Raw genomic sequence first — 17,371 nt, forward strand, 5'->3', positions numbered from 1 at the left:
AGAAATGTGCTTGACACAATGGATGTATGTATGGATTGTGATAAGAGTTGTACAAGCCCCCAATAAAATGATTTTTTTAAACTGCTGCAGAAAAAAGAAAGTATAGTAAGAGGGGAAAAATAAGGAGAGTCCATTAGAAGTTGCCCTTTTAACTGCCCTCTTATCTTTTAAAATAGCCCACCATTTATTTGCTACATCTTAACTGGCTTTATTAAGGAATCGGAAACCACATTCTCTTCAGCTGATTACAGACACAATGCTGACTCTATGCAGGGGTCCTCAAACTTTTTAAACAGGGGGCCAGTTCACTGTCCCTCAGACCGTTGGAGGGCCGGACTATAGCTTTAAATAAAAAACTATGAACAAATTCCTATGCACGCTGTTCATATCTTATTTTGAAGTAAAAAACAAATGCGGCATAAACACCTGGTGGGCCAGATAAATGTCCTCGGCGGGGCGTATGTGGCCCACGCTGTAGTTTGAGGACCTCTGTGAGTTAGGAATTGCACGTGTGAATCTCCAGATGGTGAGGGCAATGAATGTACTAATGTACTTTACACAATAGATGTATGTATGGATTGTGATAGGAGTTGTATGAGCCCCTAATAAAATGATTTTAAAAAAAGAAGGAAAAAAAAAGCTCAGCACTTCTAAAACAATTGCAGCTTCCTCTGAGATGTATAGTAACAAAAATTGGCAAGATGACTGGATCTAGTCTTATTTGTGCTAATCTCGAGCTCATCAAATGTTCTGTTGAGGGGCTGGCTAAATGGGATTCTGAGTGAACCAGAATTGCATGCATGGAACCCTAATCTGCGTTGCAAGACATCTTCAGGGTGCCCTTAACTGAGAAAGGGCACCCCGGGGTAGTCAGAGGCCAGCAGCGTTCAGAGGGCACTGCAAAACAGGGCCCTCCTCTCTCTGTCACGGGAGTCCGAGGAGAGCAGACATGTATCGGGCCACTTACCTGCCTAAGTGAAAGAAGGGGATCCTGCCCTGAACACGAGGCCAGAGAACAGCCTTTAGCAACTAGCTGTCTGTGACCTGTTTCCTGAAGATCAGGGCCCAGCGTTTATTTGATAGATGATGATGATGATGATGATGATAGAGAGAGAGATTTACCATAAACAAATCTGAATGCCATTTCAAACAATGGTACTGGCATCATAACAGGTTTACATGTATTGTAAAGGGGGCTTCAAAAACTTCATGGAAATTTTTCATTATTTTTTTTTAATCCCATTTTTCCACAAACTTTTTTAAACCCCTCACATAGGAAGAAATATAGCCAGTATAGTCACACATGCAAGCTTAGTAGTAGGATGTCTGTTCTTAAGACATTCATTCCTAAGAAACACCATTTCATCTCCAATATTGTAAACATCGAATATGAGAGGGCTTCCAAAAGTTTGTAGAAAAATATTTTCCATTCAATTCTCCCACAAATTTTTTTAAAGCCCCCTCTTATAAGACCTTTGGGGAGGGTACATATAAATATTTTCCATTATTTTTACTTTACTTCTTTTCTCTACATTTCTATAATGTGTTAATTTTTATAATTGGAACAAGAGAAAGGTTATTTTTTAGTCATGTTAGATAATGTCGAGTTAGCAGAGATGACTCATAATAGTCTCTACTTTTCCCCCTGATTTGATGTACCTTTATTCCTTCTGTTTAATATATCTGACCACAAAAAAGACCCTAAATCATTGTTGATAGATTACAAATAATAAAAATAATTTTTAAGTTACAATCTCCGTGGCAGCAGTACAAAACCTGCAGCCAGGAAACTGCCGGCAGCAAAGAAGACCAGGCTTCCTGGGTGGTGAGAAACAAGGCAGCTCTCGGGTCACCCTTCAGGACCAGAAGTAACCCCCCACCCCCCCCACCCCAACCCCCACCCCCGGCTCCATTTTCCGCCAAATGATAGGTCTCTCAGGTGAACAATAACATGAGGAAGGTAGTTACCCTTTAGTGTAATCAACCATTTGAGACCAAATGCGCAGCATTTGCCCAAGGGCAGAATTCAGAAGGCAAGAAGGGGTAGGAATGGAGGAGGAGCCAGAGGAAACATAGGGATAAAATGGGAGCAGTGATATGAAGTGCTAAGTATGTGTTGCAATCGATGACATGAAACATGAAGCAAACTGTGTATGAATTGTTGAGTGGAGAACATTTGCTCTGTAACTCCCTGGCATGAAGTGGACACTGAGGCATGACGACCCCATTGGACAGTGTAGACCCTCCCCTGTGAGTTTCTAAGACTGTAACTCATTACGGGAGGAGACAACCCCGTGTTTCTCCTGTGAAGTGGCAGGTGGTTTAGAACTGCTGACCTTGCAGACAACAGTGGAATATGTAACCATTAGACCACCAGAGCTCCCTCATTCAATTCACAATAAAAAACTTTGTTTGGGATTTGGTTTTAATTGCTGGCAAAAGTGTGATAGCTGTGAAAATACAAACTTGAAGTTTCTCATGCACCCAAAATAAATCTGAAGAAAATTCTAGTGAAGATAGCATTGAGTTAGCTTATTAAAAAAAAAAAAAAAATGATGTTGTGGTTGTCAATTACCTTGATTTCAATTCACAGCAACCCCAGAGAGAAATGCTGTTGTAGAGTTTTCTAGGTTGTGTTCTTGGGGAATTCAAATAACTAGGTCTTTCTCCCCCAGAACTGCTGGCTGGGTTTAAACTAGGTTGATACTAAACTCCCAACTCACTGGCAGGGAGTCAATTCTGACCCAGAGAGGCCCTATAACACAGGGTAGAATTTCGCATGTGGGTTTCCAGGACTGTAACGCTTTACTGGGGTAGAAAACCACATCTTTCTCTCTGGGAGTGGCTGGTGATTTCGAACTGCTGACCTCTACTTTAGCATCCGCATGCATAATAACCACTAGGATGTGAGGGGACAAACCTTATACCCTGTTTCCCCGAAAGTAAGACAGCCCCCCAAAATAAGACCTACTTACAGGTTTGCCTCTCACTGAAATATAAGGCATCCCCCTGAAAATAAGACCTCCCTGAAAATCAGGCCCCCCGAAGCTACCATAACTCTGGACTCTGGATCGTAGCGGTGGGCACCACTATTGGCCGCAGCAAGCCGGAGCAGACAGGAAGTGTGAGGTCTCTTTTAATAAAACAATAAGCAATCAATGTGTACCATATTCTTCTTCATGGAATAATAAGACATCCCCTGAAAATAAGACCTAGCGCATCTTTGAAAGCAAAAATTAATATAAGATACTTGTCTTATTTTGGGAAACAGGATAGAGTTATCATGAGTCAAAGCCAGCTCAACAGTAACTAACCACAACAAAAACAACAGCGAGCCTTATAAAGTTACTGAAATCTACAGAATAGAAAGGCGTTTGAATGTGAAACGCTGACTAGGTTTCCGTGAACAAAAGAAACAAAAGTATTTGGTTCAAAATGTGCGCCTGAGTGACGACGTTAGGTGGCTGGTTCTTGCTGACCATTTCAGATGGGAGAAAGAAAAGATTGCTTTAAAATATCCGGTGTGCCTAGAGCTAGTCTGTGTGATTATATTTTGAAGTGATCCCATAAGCAACCCACGTTACAGCGCGGGAGTAAGGGAGTCCTCCTACCTCACTAAGCCAGGGGCTGAATACTGTGCGTAGGAGGAGTAAGAGGAGGAGAAGGGGGAAGAGAGATTTCAGAGCTCCTGCTCTGACTCAGCCACATAGTAGTTTTCAGGCCTTGATCAAATCATACCTTCCCTGCACCTGAGAATCCCTAACTATGCTGGGAAGCTAAGAATACCTACCCCGCAGAGCTATCATAAAATCTAAGTAAAAATACACAAAACATGTGGTACATAAATAGTTTAGTTCCTCGCTCTGTGAAACAGCATGGCTCCCTTTTAGGCCAGGAACCATCTCCTCCTCTGATGGGTAGCTCCAGTATATCTAGCCAGAGAGGAGTCTGTGATTTTCATTATTTGGAATTCTCTTGTTTACAGTCGATATTTTAAAAAAAGATTGAGTTTTCCTAACAAATGTTAATGGTACATATTTAATCATTTATACCTAATCTTATCATAAAAGTTCATAAAAATGTTAGTTCCAAGAAAAATGCATATGTTTTATTTGTGAGGGGGGAAACTTACTAAAGAAACAAAGACAAATAGCGAAGAATGTCCACAGCAGGGCACCAAGAAAAAGTCATGAAGGCTTACCTGTGTATTGATATGGTTTGCCAAAATTTCAAAAATATGCTAAAAACAATCAACAACCAACCAAAAACCTGTTCTGAACAGATTGCGACTCATTAGCACAATCCTGTAGGACAGAGGAGAAACGAGAGCCGGCTGCCTTTTCGTTCTCCCAGAAAGCAGTTGATGGGTTTCAACTGCTGACTTTTCAGGTAGTGGCGAGTGTTTGAACCACTGTGCCTACAGGTGACCTTAAACATATAAGTGGGAGGTAGACGATGATTTTGAAATCTTTGAAACCAACTAGACTGAAAGAATTGCTGAAAGGGTGTCACGATGTGCCATTAAGTTCTAAAGTTTCACCTCTAGGGTTGTGAAGCATGACATCGATCCCTACAAGCTGAATGTGGTCCTAAATTATGTATGTGCCTGTGTGCATATCAAGTGTCTGTTTTATTGCCATTGTCCACATGTTTTAAATAATTCATCAGTGTTGACTCTTTGGTCTGGTTATATCCAGAAAATTGCATTTGAAGGCTAAATAATTATGCATGTGTATTTCTTACAATGTTTTAAACCACTGCAAAAGAACGAGAAAGAGAGAGGGGGAAGAGAGAAAGAAGCCCACATGGCTATATTACCATCAGCCCTGCAAAGCTGCTGATAAGCAAAACCTTGTACGTTTCATGAATTGCCAGCTCGATGACCAGCCAGGTTTGGAATTCTGGAAGCATTATCCCACAAGATAAATGGACGAGTCAAAAATAACACAGCTTGATTTTCAGATACCAGGTGGAGGTAGCAGTACAATCTGGGGGGACATCATGCTGTGATTTATGAGAGTAGTCAGTTGGTTTGGCAGTGGTTTGAGGCAATAGATCTGGAACCATGGAGGTACACTGTGACAGACCTTCCCATTCTGCCCCTGCCTTGTCCCACACTTGTAATACACGGAGGATCTTGAGGTATTATCTTAAAAGCCAAAAGCTATATTAAAAAAAATTTTTTTTTAATTAAAAGTTGCTAGCAGGCACTAACCTGGGTATCATGACTCTTTTCAGGTAGTAGGTGTAACCTTGAAGAAAAAGTGGCACTGTCTCCAAAAAAGTGACCTGACCCTGGCTTTGGTGGGTTTTTCTGCAAGAAATAAAAAGCACCGCATGTATTTCTTCTACATCCTTTCTAGCTGACCACTGCTTTGTTCTAGAGTTCAGCATGAAAGGACTAATTTTTTGTTTCGTTTTTGTCTTGGTTTTAGTGAAATGGCATGTCCGTTGCTAATTTCTAGCTCTTCTAGTTGCACCTCTAAAAACTATGTGTAGCTTATGGATTGGTAGCATTTCAAATCAATGATACATTGAAAAATTGGCCTGCAGTCTTTGAGATGCTTATCAATTGATATTAGTGTTTCGTAACCCAAGATCAGAATTTGAATGTTTTCTTTTTTTTTTAATTATACCTTATAACATTAGATGTCTTCTTTTAAATATATTAGGAATTTAAATACAAGCATGCCACTTTGTTTATTGCTATCTTATTAGAACTTCTTGGAGCATGGAAAAAGTTCCTCACGGATGATTTTGCTCTTTTGAAAAACAATCAGCTGAGAGAGTGTTATAAAATATATTTCGTCTGTAAATGAGTGTAACTTGTAAAGGTGGACTGAGCTTATAGTATGGAATATGTCTCTAAATAATTTTTGCAATTTGAAAAAATCAAGTTAAATAGTGTAAAAATACTGTAATACATCTTTCCCCTAAGTGCAGAATTATTATAAGCATCTCTATTTTAGGAAGTTCACACTGCTTCATTAAAGAAGAAACCTGGGATCATTATCCACCCCATTTGTTAGGCAGTGACTCATTAAGCTTCCAGAAGCCAGTCAAACCTACAGGTTGTGTCCATTTAACCCTTTCAGAACACATATGAAAATTATTATTATGTATGTGGTAAAAAAAATCTCTGGTGTTTGATATTTCATCCCGGAAATAACTACAGTGTCATTCAATAATGCTAGTTCTTAAATCAAAACAAACCAAAGACACGAACTGTCAGCCCAGTAAAGATTTTCACACATTTGAACACCTAGTAACTAGATGGAAAGCTTTTCTCTGCTCTCACAAATAAAAGCTGTCACTGATTATATTTTAGAAAGGCAACACCTGAGAAAATGAACAATGTTTTCCTTCCTAGTGTAAACCTTCTGAATATTTAAAGCCCTGTGCCAGCCCAGGACAATGATGTAATTCCTTTTTTTTTTTTTTTTATTGCATAGGAACTACCAAGATTCTTTCACCTCTGGAACTGATCATGAGCCTAGTTCCTAATTCCCTTTTCAGACACTGGACCACATATGTCCGTTTGGGGTATTTTTGTCTATGATATTTCTGTATATGGCATTTGCTTTTCAAGTCGATTTACAACACAAATATTCATGTGTGCTCTTTGAATAAGATTATTTTCTCTAGGGAATCTCTGCCCAGAGACCTGAGAAAGCAGAGTTCTTTTTGTTTGGAAATTATTTAAAGGTTATTTAATTTTTACATAGTATGAGCTGCTTCTCGTTGGACTTAGAAGGTCCTATTTGTTTTGGGTTGTTTTGTTTCCATTATGCCTTACATACTCTCAGAACCAATATTCTGGTAAATGCCAGATGATAGAAAACCAGGCCGCCCCTCTAGCCTCCATAATTCTATTGTATAAGACAAGCAATGCGGGATTAATATTTATCTTGCATCTTGATTATTAATTCTCCAATACTTAGACCTGATTTATGAGATTCTCCAAAAAAACATTTCTGTGATCCAATTAAAATTGGGGGGAGGGGCTCAAAACTAAGAAAAAATTGTAACTCTTTTCCTCTTCTTCACCAAGATCATACTACTGTATCTCCAAAATATCAATTGGGTGGTTCCTGTGATATCAGGCCACCTGAAACTTCTTAGCGCTTGACCCTGGGTTGACTTTTTTTGTTCCCAGGCCTCTCAAAAATGACAAAGACTACAGAGGTCCCTCAACAGATGCCTTTTGGGGGATGCAAACCCTGAGCCTAACCCCAACTATTCCTCAGCCCTAGATTTCCCACTGTCATTCCCATTATTTAAGGATGATACAGTTTATAAATGAATTTAATAGGCGATCCAGAATTTTAAATGGATACTACAAACATGTGGTTCACGTCCTGAAAATTGCTTTCAAATATATGATACACATAAAATACTATGTTAAAATTAAATACAATATGTCAGCTGTAAAGGTGAAAAATTAGCTAACTTAAGTTCCGAAATGATCTTTTTTCAGACTGTGTGTTTTCTCCTCAGCCAAAAGCCTCAAGATTCACTTCCAGCAGCCTACCTCTTCACTAATGTTGGATTGCGCTTTAAGCATTCGAGTATCTTGTAATAAATAATAAGTTAAAAGATTTCTCCTGACACAAGTCATTGTTGATTTCACTGTTATAGGGAAAAGGCTCTAGGGCGGCAGATAAGGCTGTTGCCATGGTGATGAAGGAGCTACCGAGGGAGGAGTCTGCTGAAGAAAAGCCCCTCCTTACTATGGCATCACAGGTGGGCAGACCCATAGGGTTACTGTAGGAAGCTGACATATGTTAATGTATCAGACATTATGATTGCTAACTAGAAAACAAAAAACATTAACTCTTGAACCAATTTTTTTAAAGACAGTTTCACTGAAACAATTGTGCAAATATAAAAGTAAAACCAAAATTGATAAAAAAGGAAAATTCCATCATTTAGTTACATATTTGCGAATATTAATTTCCATTATTCAACTTTAGCTTTAAAAAGAGAGAAAAAATGTTCACGCAAGGAAAATATGCTGCTTCTTTATAAAGGAGTCTTGATTACAACATTGGGAAAGAAATAATAATTAACTAATGGTATTTGAATAACCATCAAAAATTCAAATTCATATGAATAAATACAAAGTATATTGTATACATATGTCAGTTTACCAGTAGAATATCTAAATTTTCTTCAATGTTAAATATATCTATGTTGTGACTATGCATACTACATATTTGTCTATACATTTTTATGTGGATAGCCAATTTACAGGAATGAGCCAGAAGGCCATGAGTCCTCATGCAGAGAATGGCATTTGTGACCTCTTGGTCACCTTAACAACAACAAAAATAGTGTTTCCATTATAAGCACACGAGGGCCGTTTTCAGCATTTATTATAGCACAGGAAAAAAGTTTGCATTTGTGTGCAAAGACACGCTGAGACTGGAATGCCTTCTGTCTTCAGGAACTTTTGAAACACCCTGTAAAATCCACATAAATATGTATAATGTACTCATCACCACTCTGTGGATCTATCAGCCTTAAATCCTTAAATGAAAAATATTTTTACTTGCATTTATCTTGTCATTTAGATTAGATTGTTATTTTAAACATTTCATTTGTTTCCCCTAATGCAATGGTAAATGCAGCGATTCATTCCGATTATATGAACATGCCTAGAATTAGAAAAATGTCCATTTACAGTCCTCAGGAAGGCATTTATATCACGAGTTAAATTATGGCAACTTATTTTTAGACTATCACCCGAGCATATCTCCAGCTGCCACTAACATGTGCCGCTTTATTTTATTCTAAACACTGTGTTGTAAGTAATGAAAAGTATAACAACATAGCACATCAAAATCAAGTCATAAAAATATATTAAAAATTCACAGGACTTTGGGCTAAATTTGACGTTTTCAGTTTTTTCACCCATAAAAAAAGCATGCTTCTTTCCAGGGACATATAACCCACTGCTATCAAGTCAATTCTGACTCCTAGCGACCATATCGGACAGAGTAGAACTGCCCCTGTGGTTTTCTGAGACTGTCAATCTTCACAGGGGCAGAAAGCCTCGTCTTTCTCCTGAGGAGCAGCTGGTGGTTTGGAACTGCTGATCTTGTGGTTAGCAGCCCAGTGTGTAGCCCACAACGCCACCAGGGTTCCTTAATGGCATATAGTAATAAGTTATAATAAGTTTACCTGATAGTTACCAAGTTCTCCATTCTTTACTTCGTTTGTATAGGAAACTATAGTGTTCTACTGGGGATCCCTTGCCTATCACAGACAGATCTTTCGAGAATCCTTGTCCAAAGTATTCAGCCCTAAGTTCCTCAAGGGCACACGGCCCAAGAGGTGAGGCCTGTGTGGAGTTCTCTGCCAAAGACAAAGTGACAGAAATCAGGAGAGACGACCTATCTGCATTTGAGATTGGCACAGCTCTGCTGCAGCAGATGGTCCCAGGGCATCGTCATTTAGGATAAGTGCCAACTCCCCAGATTCCTTTTTTCCCAAAGCCATGCATTGCTATGTGCTTTCCAGAAATCCTTTTTAAATCTCAAAATCACCAGTAAGCCTAACTTTAAAATTCCATTCAAAATACTACTTTTGACTTTGTAATGTAGAAAATAAATTGTGCTGATTATCATTTGCTCATATTCAGAACATTTGTGTGCACCAAGTTCCCTCTTTAATCTCTGTCTGATGTTGCATTGACTGTCTCTGAGGTACTGACTGGTTACAGTTTTACTGCATGAAGATTAGATAATGCTTTCTTTGATGCATTCTATTCTTGTTGCATCCTGGCCAGTTTATGAATCAGCCAGCAGAGAGTTCTGATTCATAAAAGTTTTAATGCACCTCTTTCATTGATAATTTCATGAAATTGATTCAGTGACAGCTGTGATAGTTATTTCTCAGTCCAATGAAGTTGTCCTAGTTATATACTTTTTTCACTGTACACAAGTGGCTTCTTCCCCACTCTGCACCAGTGGCGTGCACAAGCCAAAAAGAAGCAGCGTGACCTGAAAAAGTGAGTACGTGCCGCGGGGACCCGCAGCATCCGGTCTGGCTACCATCCCACCTTCTTACTCGTTATCCGTGTGAACGTGTTAGTGTCTTGAAACATGTGTGTCCCGGTGTCTCCTGTAAAGCCACTTATGACATAGTGCTACATGCTGCTGAATACATCGACTCATCTTCATCAGTGGTTTGTCAGTGCCAGCTGGTCCTGTCATGAGTTCCCAATGTGTCGGAAGCTAATGAGTGTCCGCTCAGTAATGTCTGGGACAATCGTGTAGATCGAATGCAGAGTTAATTGCTGAAACACTGAGCCCTTAGCATGTGCAGTTCCTTCAACAGATTGTAAATTCAGATAGTTCTAGATTGAGGCAGTCTTTGAATGATGTGATTACAGCCACTGCAGGGATTTAGTCATAACCCAGTGAAGCAGTCCTTACTACCTTGAAGACAAGCAGAAGAGTTGGCCAATGAGAAAACTCAGATATTGCTGAGCCCAAGTGGATCTTCTTGGTCAGAGTGATTAGTTCGATGATAACAATATGTCAGGTGGAAGCCCAGGTTGATACAGTCCTCGACTAACACAAAAACCAAGTAGTAACTAAACAGGTGTACACTGATCAAAGGTTTAATAAAGGGACAATAGGTCGATGTTCAAGTCCTTGAGGGAGAAAAAAGTTCCTCAAGACCTGGGCCTTCCAATACAGTAGCCACTAGCCATGTGTGGCTATTGAGCTCTCTACAGCTACTCTAAATTGAAGTAAGACTTAGTATCTCCCCCCCAAAGTGAATGACTTTATTAGTAATTTTATATCAATTATACATTGAGATAATATTCAAATCCATTAGCTTTAATTAAATTATTAAAATTAATTTCACTTTTTAAAAACTTTTTAATGTGGCTATTAGAAATGTTAAGATTACGAAGTTCCCCCTATTTCTATTAAACAGTGTGCTGCCCTAAGAAGCTGTAACACTATAAACAAATCCAATTTGAAGATGGAATGAAAATCTATGTGCCAACATTTGATTGTATCTTATAAACCTTATAGTATTCTTTGTAAAAATGAAATAATTTTAGAGAATATAGCTCTTTCATAAGGAACATTTAAAATTTCATTTTAGCCACATCCTGGGTGATTTTTAAGCAAGATATGTCCCACACCTTTTTGTCTATAGAGAGCAGCATCTTAAGCCACGTGCTCCAGGTCTTCTTGTGAAGGGACTTATTTCCCATCTCCAAAAAAGATTCAGCCTTTGTTTTACAAGCTGTCTGTCTCCATCCTTTGGATCTTGATATTGCATTAATTTTTTGTGTCTAGAAAACATTATTTTAAAGAGTAATAATGTCCTTGGTTGAAGGTACATTATCAAGGTTATACTGTTAGGGTTTCCGTTACCAACTTTACATAAGTGTTTCATGACATGCTCCTCCCTGTTGTAGTGTTAGTATTACCCACGCTATCAATAGTAAGCTCTTTTCATTTATCTGTGAAAAGGTTCACACTTTATGCCTTATAAGACCTGTCAAGAAAATACTGGTTGACATTAGGTCAAGCCAGAGAGTTGGAAGCTATCATCATGTGGATATCTCCTAGAAGATCCATAGAGAGAAAATGGGTGGAGAGGGAACTATTATTACTATTAGTTCATAGGAAATTAATTCTATATATTTTCAGAGTTATCATGACAAAACTAAAAGAATGAATATTTAACAGATGCATGCTCATGATGTAGTTCTCTTATTTATTTCAATAGTTTGAGTGAGTTTAACAGAATTCTTATATAACTAATGTAATTCTTTCACAATATAATCATGATTCCCATGTGAATTGCACAAAGTTCTAAATTTGTGCAGGACTAATAAAGCCATTAACAAATAGTTTAACTATAACAGTATACATGAAAACTTATTTAGCAAATGATATTTGAAAGAAAATGTCACAAATTGTAAGAAACAAAGATATATATTGATATTAAAAGCATATTTGTGTTTTTATACATATAGGGACAAAAATATTAGAAAATTCCTATTATTTTAATGATGTAAAATGACATGGTATTTTATTACAAAATTTTAATTGACATTAAAAATGTGAATGGTTATAATCTATTTTAATCTATTGGCTTCAATGTCTTAACTTCTTACATTCATCTCAAAGTAATACAATATTTTAAAATAAAAGCAATATTTTACACTAAAATCACAGTTCAAGATCATCGATCTGAATTGTAAAATTGTGGAACATTGGTACTTATTCTTTATAGACCTTGTTTTTACATCTAAAGTATACTTAGGTTTGGAATTCTTGGTGATATTAGTTATTATCACAAACCTTTAGTTCTATATTTCTTAATGAAACACCCAAACAATATTTCTTTAAGAGTAAATAAACTATTTAAATAACAAGACAATAATTGTAAACATTCACAGGAATCTAAGTGGCAGGTTGAATGTAAAACCAAAATATACTCCTTCATCTTGGTGAAATTGTTGTTCCCTTAGTGTAGGCCATGAAATAATTTAATATTGAAAAATTTTTAAATGTTTAAGTTAAACTAAAACTAATGTATGCCCAGACAAGATTTTAAGGAAGAAAATTATCTGTTAGAGCTAGGCAGTGGAATATGAAATTGTTCAACACGAAACAGTGTTGGTATAAATTAAAAACAATTTTGATCATGTGATGATTAATCTTAACTACATCAACTAATGCGTGTAAGTCATAAGTCAATTGAAGGTATTTGGAATATTTTATTCACTATTATGATTACCAGGAAGGATAAAGATTCAGTAATATCTTGCATACTGATTGAGTAAGAAGGCCATGAAAGCAAGCCCTCTCCAATCTTCTTACTTCTGATATATTTCTTTTCGTTGCACTGCTCATTGACCACGTAAGGATTTTCATTCAAAATCTCAATATTGGACTTCACCAACTTAAAATCCCCGAGGGCTAGTGGGGTTATAACTTGAAGCATCACAGGCTCAGTTTGCACCGGCTTGTGGCCTTCTTTTTAGGTGCTGGCTGGTGTGGGGCTCACCTGGGCCTTTCTTTCAATTTGCCTCAGGTGTTCGCTCTTTGGCATCATGGTTTCTTGGTAGAATTCTAGATACTTTTCCATTTGGAAATGTTCCTTTTAGGTTCCATCAGGTTTCCAAACATTTAAGAGATGTGGCATGGAGAGAGAGAAATCAAGTCAGATGTGTAATTGAAAGACTACCGGGAAATATTTTGAAGATCACTCACCTCTTTATAAATTAATCAAACCCAGATTCAAATTGAAGATGTCCATAGAATCACTCTTGTACAGTTCACCATTCAATGAGACTGTGTAAAACCAGTCTACAGTTTTAAATTGTTATCAAGGATACGAAGTTAATTGAGTGAGATCGCTACCCTCGAGGTGGTCAAAGTTGAGGGCGGAGTAAATCGGGTAAGACCAACGTTACCGTACTAGCTGCAGGCTGAAACCAAGAAGGCACTCACTCTCTGGTGCTGATGCAACTGTGGAACTGAGTCTTGAAGGAGAAATAAGGATCTGTCACTGTCAGAGGACTTTTGAGCTGATCCAAATATTGAGAAGAGGCCAGAGGAAGCTTTTTAAAATGCAGACAAGTGGAAACAAAGGCCTAACAATCAGTGGCAAGTGTCATTTAATGAAAGGTGTCATGATCTTCTGATTGGGCCAAAATTTTAATCATTCCAGTTCACTTACAGCAGACAATGGACTCACCTTGTTTCATTTTTGTAAAGTTATGATATCCTCAGCCCAAAGGATAGACTAAGGGAAGTGCATACAGCACTTTCAAACTGATGAAAGTAATCTACGAGAAAGTGGATAAGCCTTATTCTACCAATAAATGGAGCGGAGGTAGACATGAAGTGTCAGGGGACTACCAAAAGCATTCAGTTTGAAGTTTGCCTTGTTACTCCCTGAACTAAAAGAGTTATTTATTTTTCAAGACACCATAGAAAAACCATGAACTTTTTGGAAACTGAGGCGGGCCATAGTAAAAAAACTATTTTCAACCTGTAGGAATAAAAAGAAAAATGGCATAGAATATGAAGAAAATAATGTTGCTAGATTCGTCTACCTGAGACACAGTTCAAATGGGAGCGTATGAGACCAAGATTGTTGTCTTCCGTTTCTGTCAAGCCAGTGCCCCATTGGGTATCCATTGACTGAACACCTTTTATTGTTCTAGGTTGGGAGGAATTATGATGATTAAGACACATCATTTGACCTCAGAGCTGAGAGGAAATATTTGTATATTGTTTCATCTTCTCTGTCTCCATCAAAACTGAAAGCTTTGCCGTTTCCAACATGGCTTTTCAGGCTGTCCGTAGTCGAGCACTTCATCTTCTTCACCCCTTAGCCCTGTCCGTATCCCCCACCTCAATGTCAGAGCATTTCTGACAGCCAACCTGGGTTCCAACAGGGGTGGGTGAGCCGGCAGTCTTCCTCTTTTACTTCTTTTTGTGGCAGGAAGTCCCAGAAAAAGCTTCATTTTAGGAACTAGGCAGCCATAACAACTCCTTCAGACTACGTGTGTACTGGTCAAAAAGGAGACACGGAGTCAACAAGACAGCCTTGGGAGAACCCTGGAGAGCCTTAGACCGGTGTCTATGGGGTTGGCATCTCTTTCAGTTGACATTTCATTCCTCTCTTGCTGAAAAAATCTGATAGCACTGTAGGTGCTTTCTTGACTAAGGCAGTCTGAAGTTCGAATGAGGAAAGAGGCTCCTAAAATCATCCTACTGCTTTTAATAAGCAGAGTTGCCTAAAGGTATAAGATCTCTCAAATGATTGTGTCTTTTCCTATATTTTTTTCCATTGAGACATTTATATGGACAAAGGTTGTAATTTCTGGAATTCCTTTATCAAATTTAGACTCTAGTTTTTCAGAGTTTACAACGAAAAGAACTTACAGAAATCTGATACCCTGAACAATGATCTTTTGAACTTACAGGTAACTTAGGTTACATGCATTCACACTTGTGATTTAGCAGTATATTACTAGTCTCTTTGTTAACAAAGGAATTTAATTCTTCAAAATAAAGAGTTCAAGATAATTTCCATGGACTAAAGTACAATTTATTTAATAATTGATATCTATCAATAGCACATCTAAAAGTATTTAGTTCTTCTTATCTGTTAATAAGATTGGGCTTTCTTTTCATAGAGATATGATTATCAAAGACATAGTCTTGACATGTATATTCATATTTTTAAAAGTCCCAGTTCTATTGGTTGTGTTTAATCTTTGCACATCATACACCTAAGCAAAAGGGGCAATAAGATTTTGAACCAGAGCCAGGAGTCAGATTGCTATACTTGATAAATGCAAACCTATTGCAATAAGGTCAGAGAAGCTAGGAGGGTGCCATACTTGATTGTGGCCCTCATTATCCATGAATGTTTTAGCAAAAATGACTTAGATCTCAAGGATAGCCACAGGATGTCACAGCCTGAATGTGAGCGTGGTTTGCCAAATGAGGAGTTGGGGTTACTGCGTGCAACACATGTAATTCAATAGTTAAATTCTACCAGCCAATAGACATTGAAGTGGATGTGGTTTGGAAACTGCTATATATGCAGAGTTTATATATGAACCAAATATCAATGAGTTCCGGGAACACTAATCTCTTACATAGTACTTGCCTATTTCAGAATAGCTCCAAGAATCATTGAGTTTAGCCACGTCTTCATTGTCTAGTATATTCTGTTCTGTACCAGTGCATTCAACTCATGTTCAGATCATAAAATTGAATTTTATGCTAGAAAATACTACAAATGTCTCCTCGATTCAAATAGACTATTGTATCTACAAAAATTCAAATGTGTTTTATCTCAGAAACCTGGGAGGCTCATAGTATGTAACATTCGAAATGTCTCAATACTTGTAGGATGAGTGATCTACAAGAATGTGAGAATTCAGTCAGCAAAGACCTGGATTCAGTTCCACTTATGGTTCAAAGAACAGGCTAGGAAAAAGTAAAAAGGTTAAGATCACAATAGACTTTGGATACCTTGATTTCTAGAGAAACATGTGCCCCTGAAAATATAGAAATACAGTAGACACCGAAACTTAAAATAATTAAAGAAATGCTTATCACTGTGACCCGAGCACCCAGGCAAAAAGAACTTTTCCAAAGTGAATCCCTTGATCTCATCCACAAGTGAATATGTATGCGAATCCAATCGCCAACTTTATGTCAAAATCTTAAACTACGGTGGGAAGCTGAGCTTTGCCATGTGTATAGAGCCTGGGTATGTCAGACTACCGGTGACCAGTCCCAAATGGCCACTAACTGCTTCCATATAGTTCCCTCAGAGATAATACAATTGCATTTTTGTTCTCATATTTACAACTATTTGAGATCCCTTGGCATCGTCCGTAATCTCTAAGCTATAAAACCACTGCCTCGGTGAAACAATGGCATGGAAGAGAGTGGAGTCATAGAAAATACCTGGGTTTGGCAAGACTCAAAAGCACTTTGCTTGTTATTTTATGGGTCTTAAAATACAGCATTTCAAATTATTATGAGGAAAAGTAAGGTTGCACCTCTGTATGTCAGTTGAGCTTTTTAGGAAGGAGATCAGGACAGTGTGTATTCATAGACCTCTATTGGTCTGTGTGCTTACAGCACATGCCCGCTGACTGCCCAGTGCAAACCAAAACATGTTTAAAAGGCAATATTCCAAGTAACAATTTTTAAATCTAGACCTTTTTAGGTACATCTATTTCTTCTTAAGCACAATTAGGAAACCCGATAACAATGCTTATTTTGATGTAAGCGAATATAAAACCTCCCTCTCAAACTAAGACAGTTAATTTCAGGATTAACCGCTTTGTGTAACATGAGGTGGGTCCTTCCTTTAACTCTAAGATGGATTTTGAGCAAGTCCAGAAGTATAAAATAACAAGTCGGAGACCAACTAATTTTCAAACTGAAAGATGTCAACTTAGAGACCAAGCCAATGGGAAAATATAATTAAAATTACAGGAACCTCCTTTACACATAGAGTTCCATAGATACAGCTCCTGGATACCTGGATACATACCCTAAACGTTTCTATTCTCCCAAGATAATATTTGTCACGCAGTACAACATTATTACAAGGAAATGTTCAGATTGCGCATCTGTAGTCCATTGAGCTTTTTAGGAGGGAGATCCGGACAGTGTTTATTCATATGCCTAGACCGATCTGTGTGCACATGGCACTGCCGGGCCAGTGCAGACTAAAGCATGTCAGCTCAGAAATGCGAAGCCACTGTTCCCGTCTCAGTCAGAGCTTTATGTCCAAGTAGGTGTGGGACAGCCTCCCAGCAACGAGGACTCAATAGGTGCCTTTTCCCACATAT

At 38.0% G+C, this 17,371-nt stretch overlaps 1 protein-coding gene across 7 annotated transcripts in view; it reads left to right on the forward strand.

Moving 5' to 3' along the window:
- PEX5L (peroxisomal biogenesis factor 5 like) overlaps positions 1 to 17,371 on the forward strand; it is a 290,701-nt gene that overhangs the window by 160,940 nt on the left and 112,390 nt on the right. For 3 of the 7 annotated variants that reach the window (XM_045295110.1, XM_045295105.1, XM_045295106.1), the window contains one exon: positions 7,639 to 7,743. The exons of 3 other annotated variants lie outside the window; for them this stretch is intronic. In XM_045295110.1, coding sequence (XP_045151045.1) covers positions 7,639 to 7,743 — 105 coding nt within the window. Of the gene's footprint in view, positions 1 to 5,238; positions 5,305 to 7,638; positions 7,744 to 17,371 lie in introns of all 7 variants that reach the window. One more of the 7 variants, XM_045295107.1, reaches the window with a different exon arrangement.

Source organism: Echinops telfairi, unplaced genomic scaffold (assembly GCF_000313985.2).
Source record: "Echinops telfairi isolate 266 unplaced genomic scaffold, ASM31398v2 ScPeMD7_4225;HRSCAF=4972, whole genome shotgun sequence".
Taxonomy (NCBI): Eukaryota; Metazoa; Chordata; class Mammalia; order Afrosoricida; family Tenrecidae; genus Echinops; species Echinops telfairi.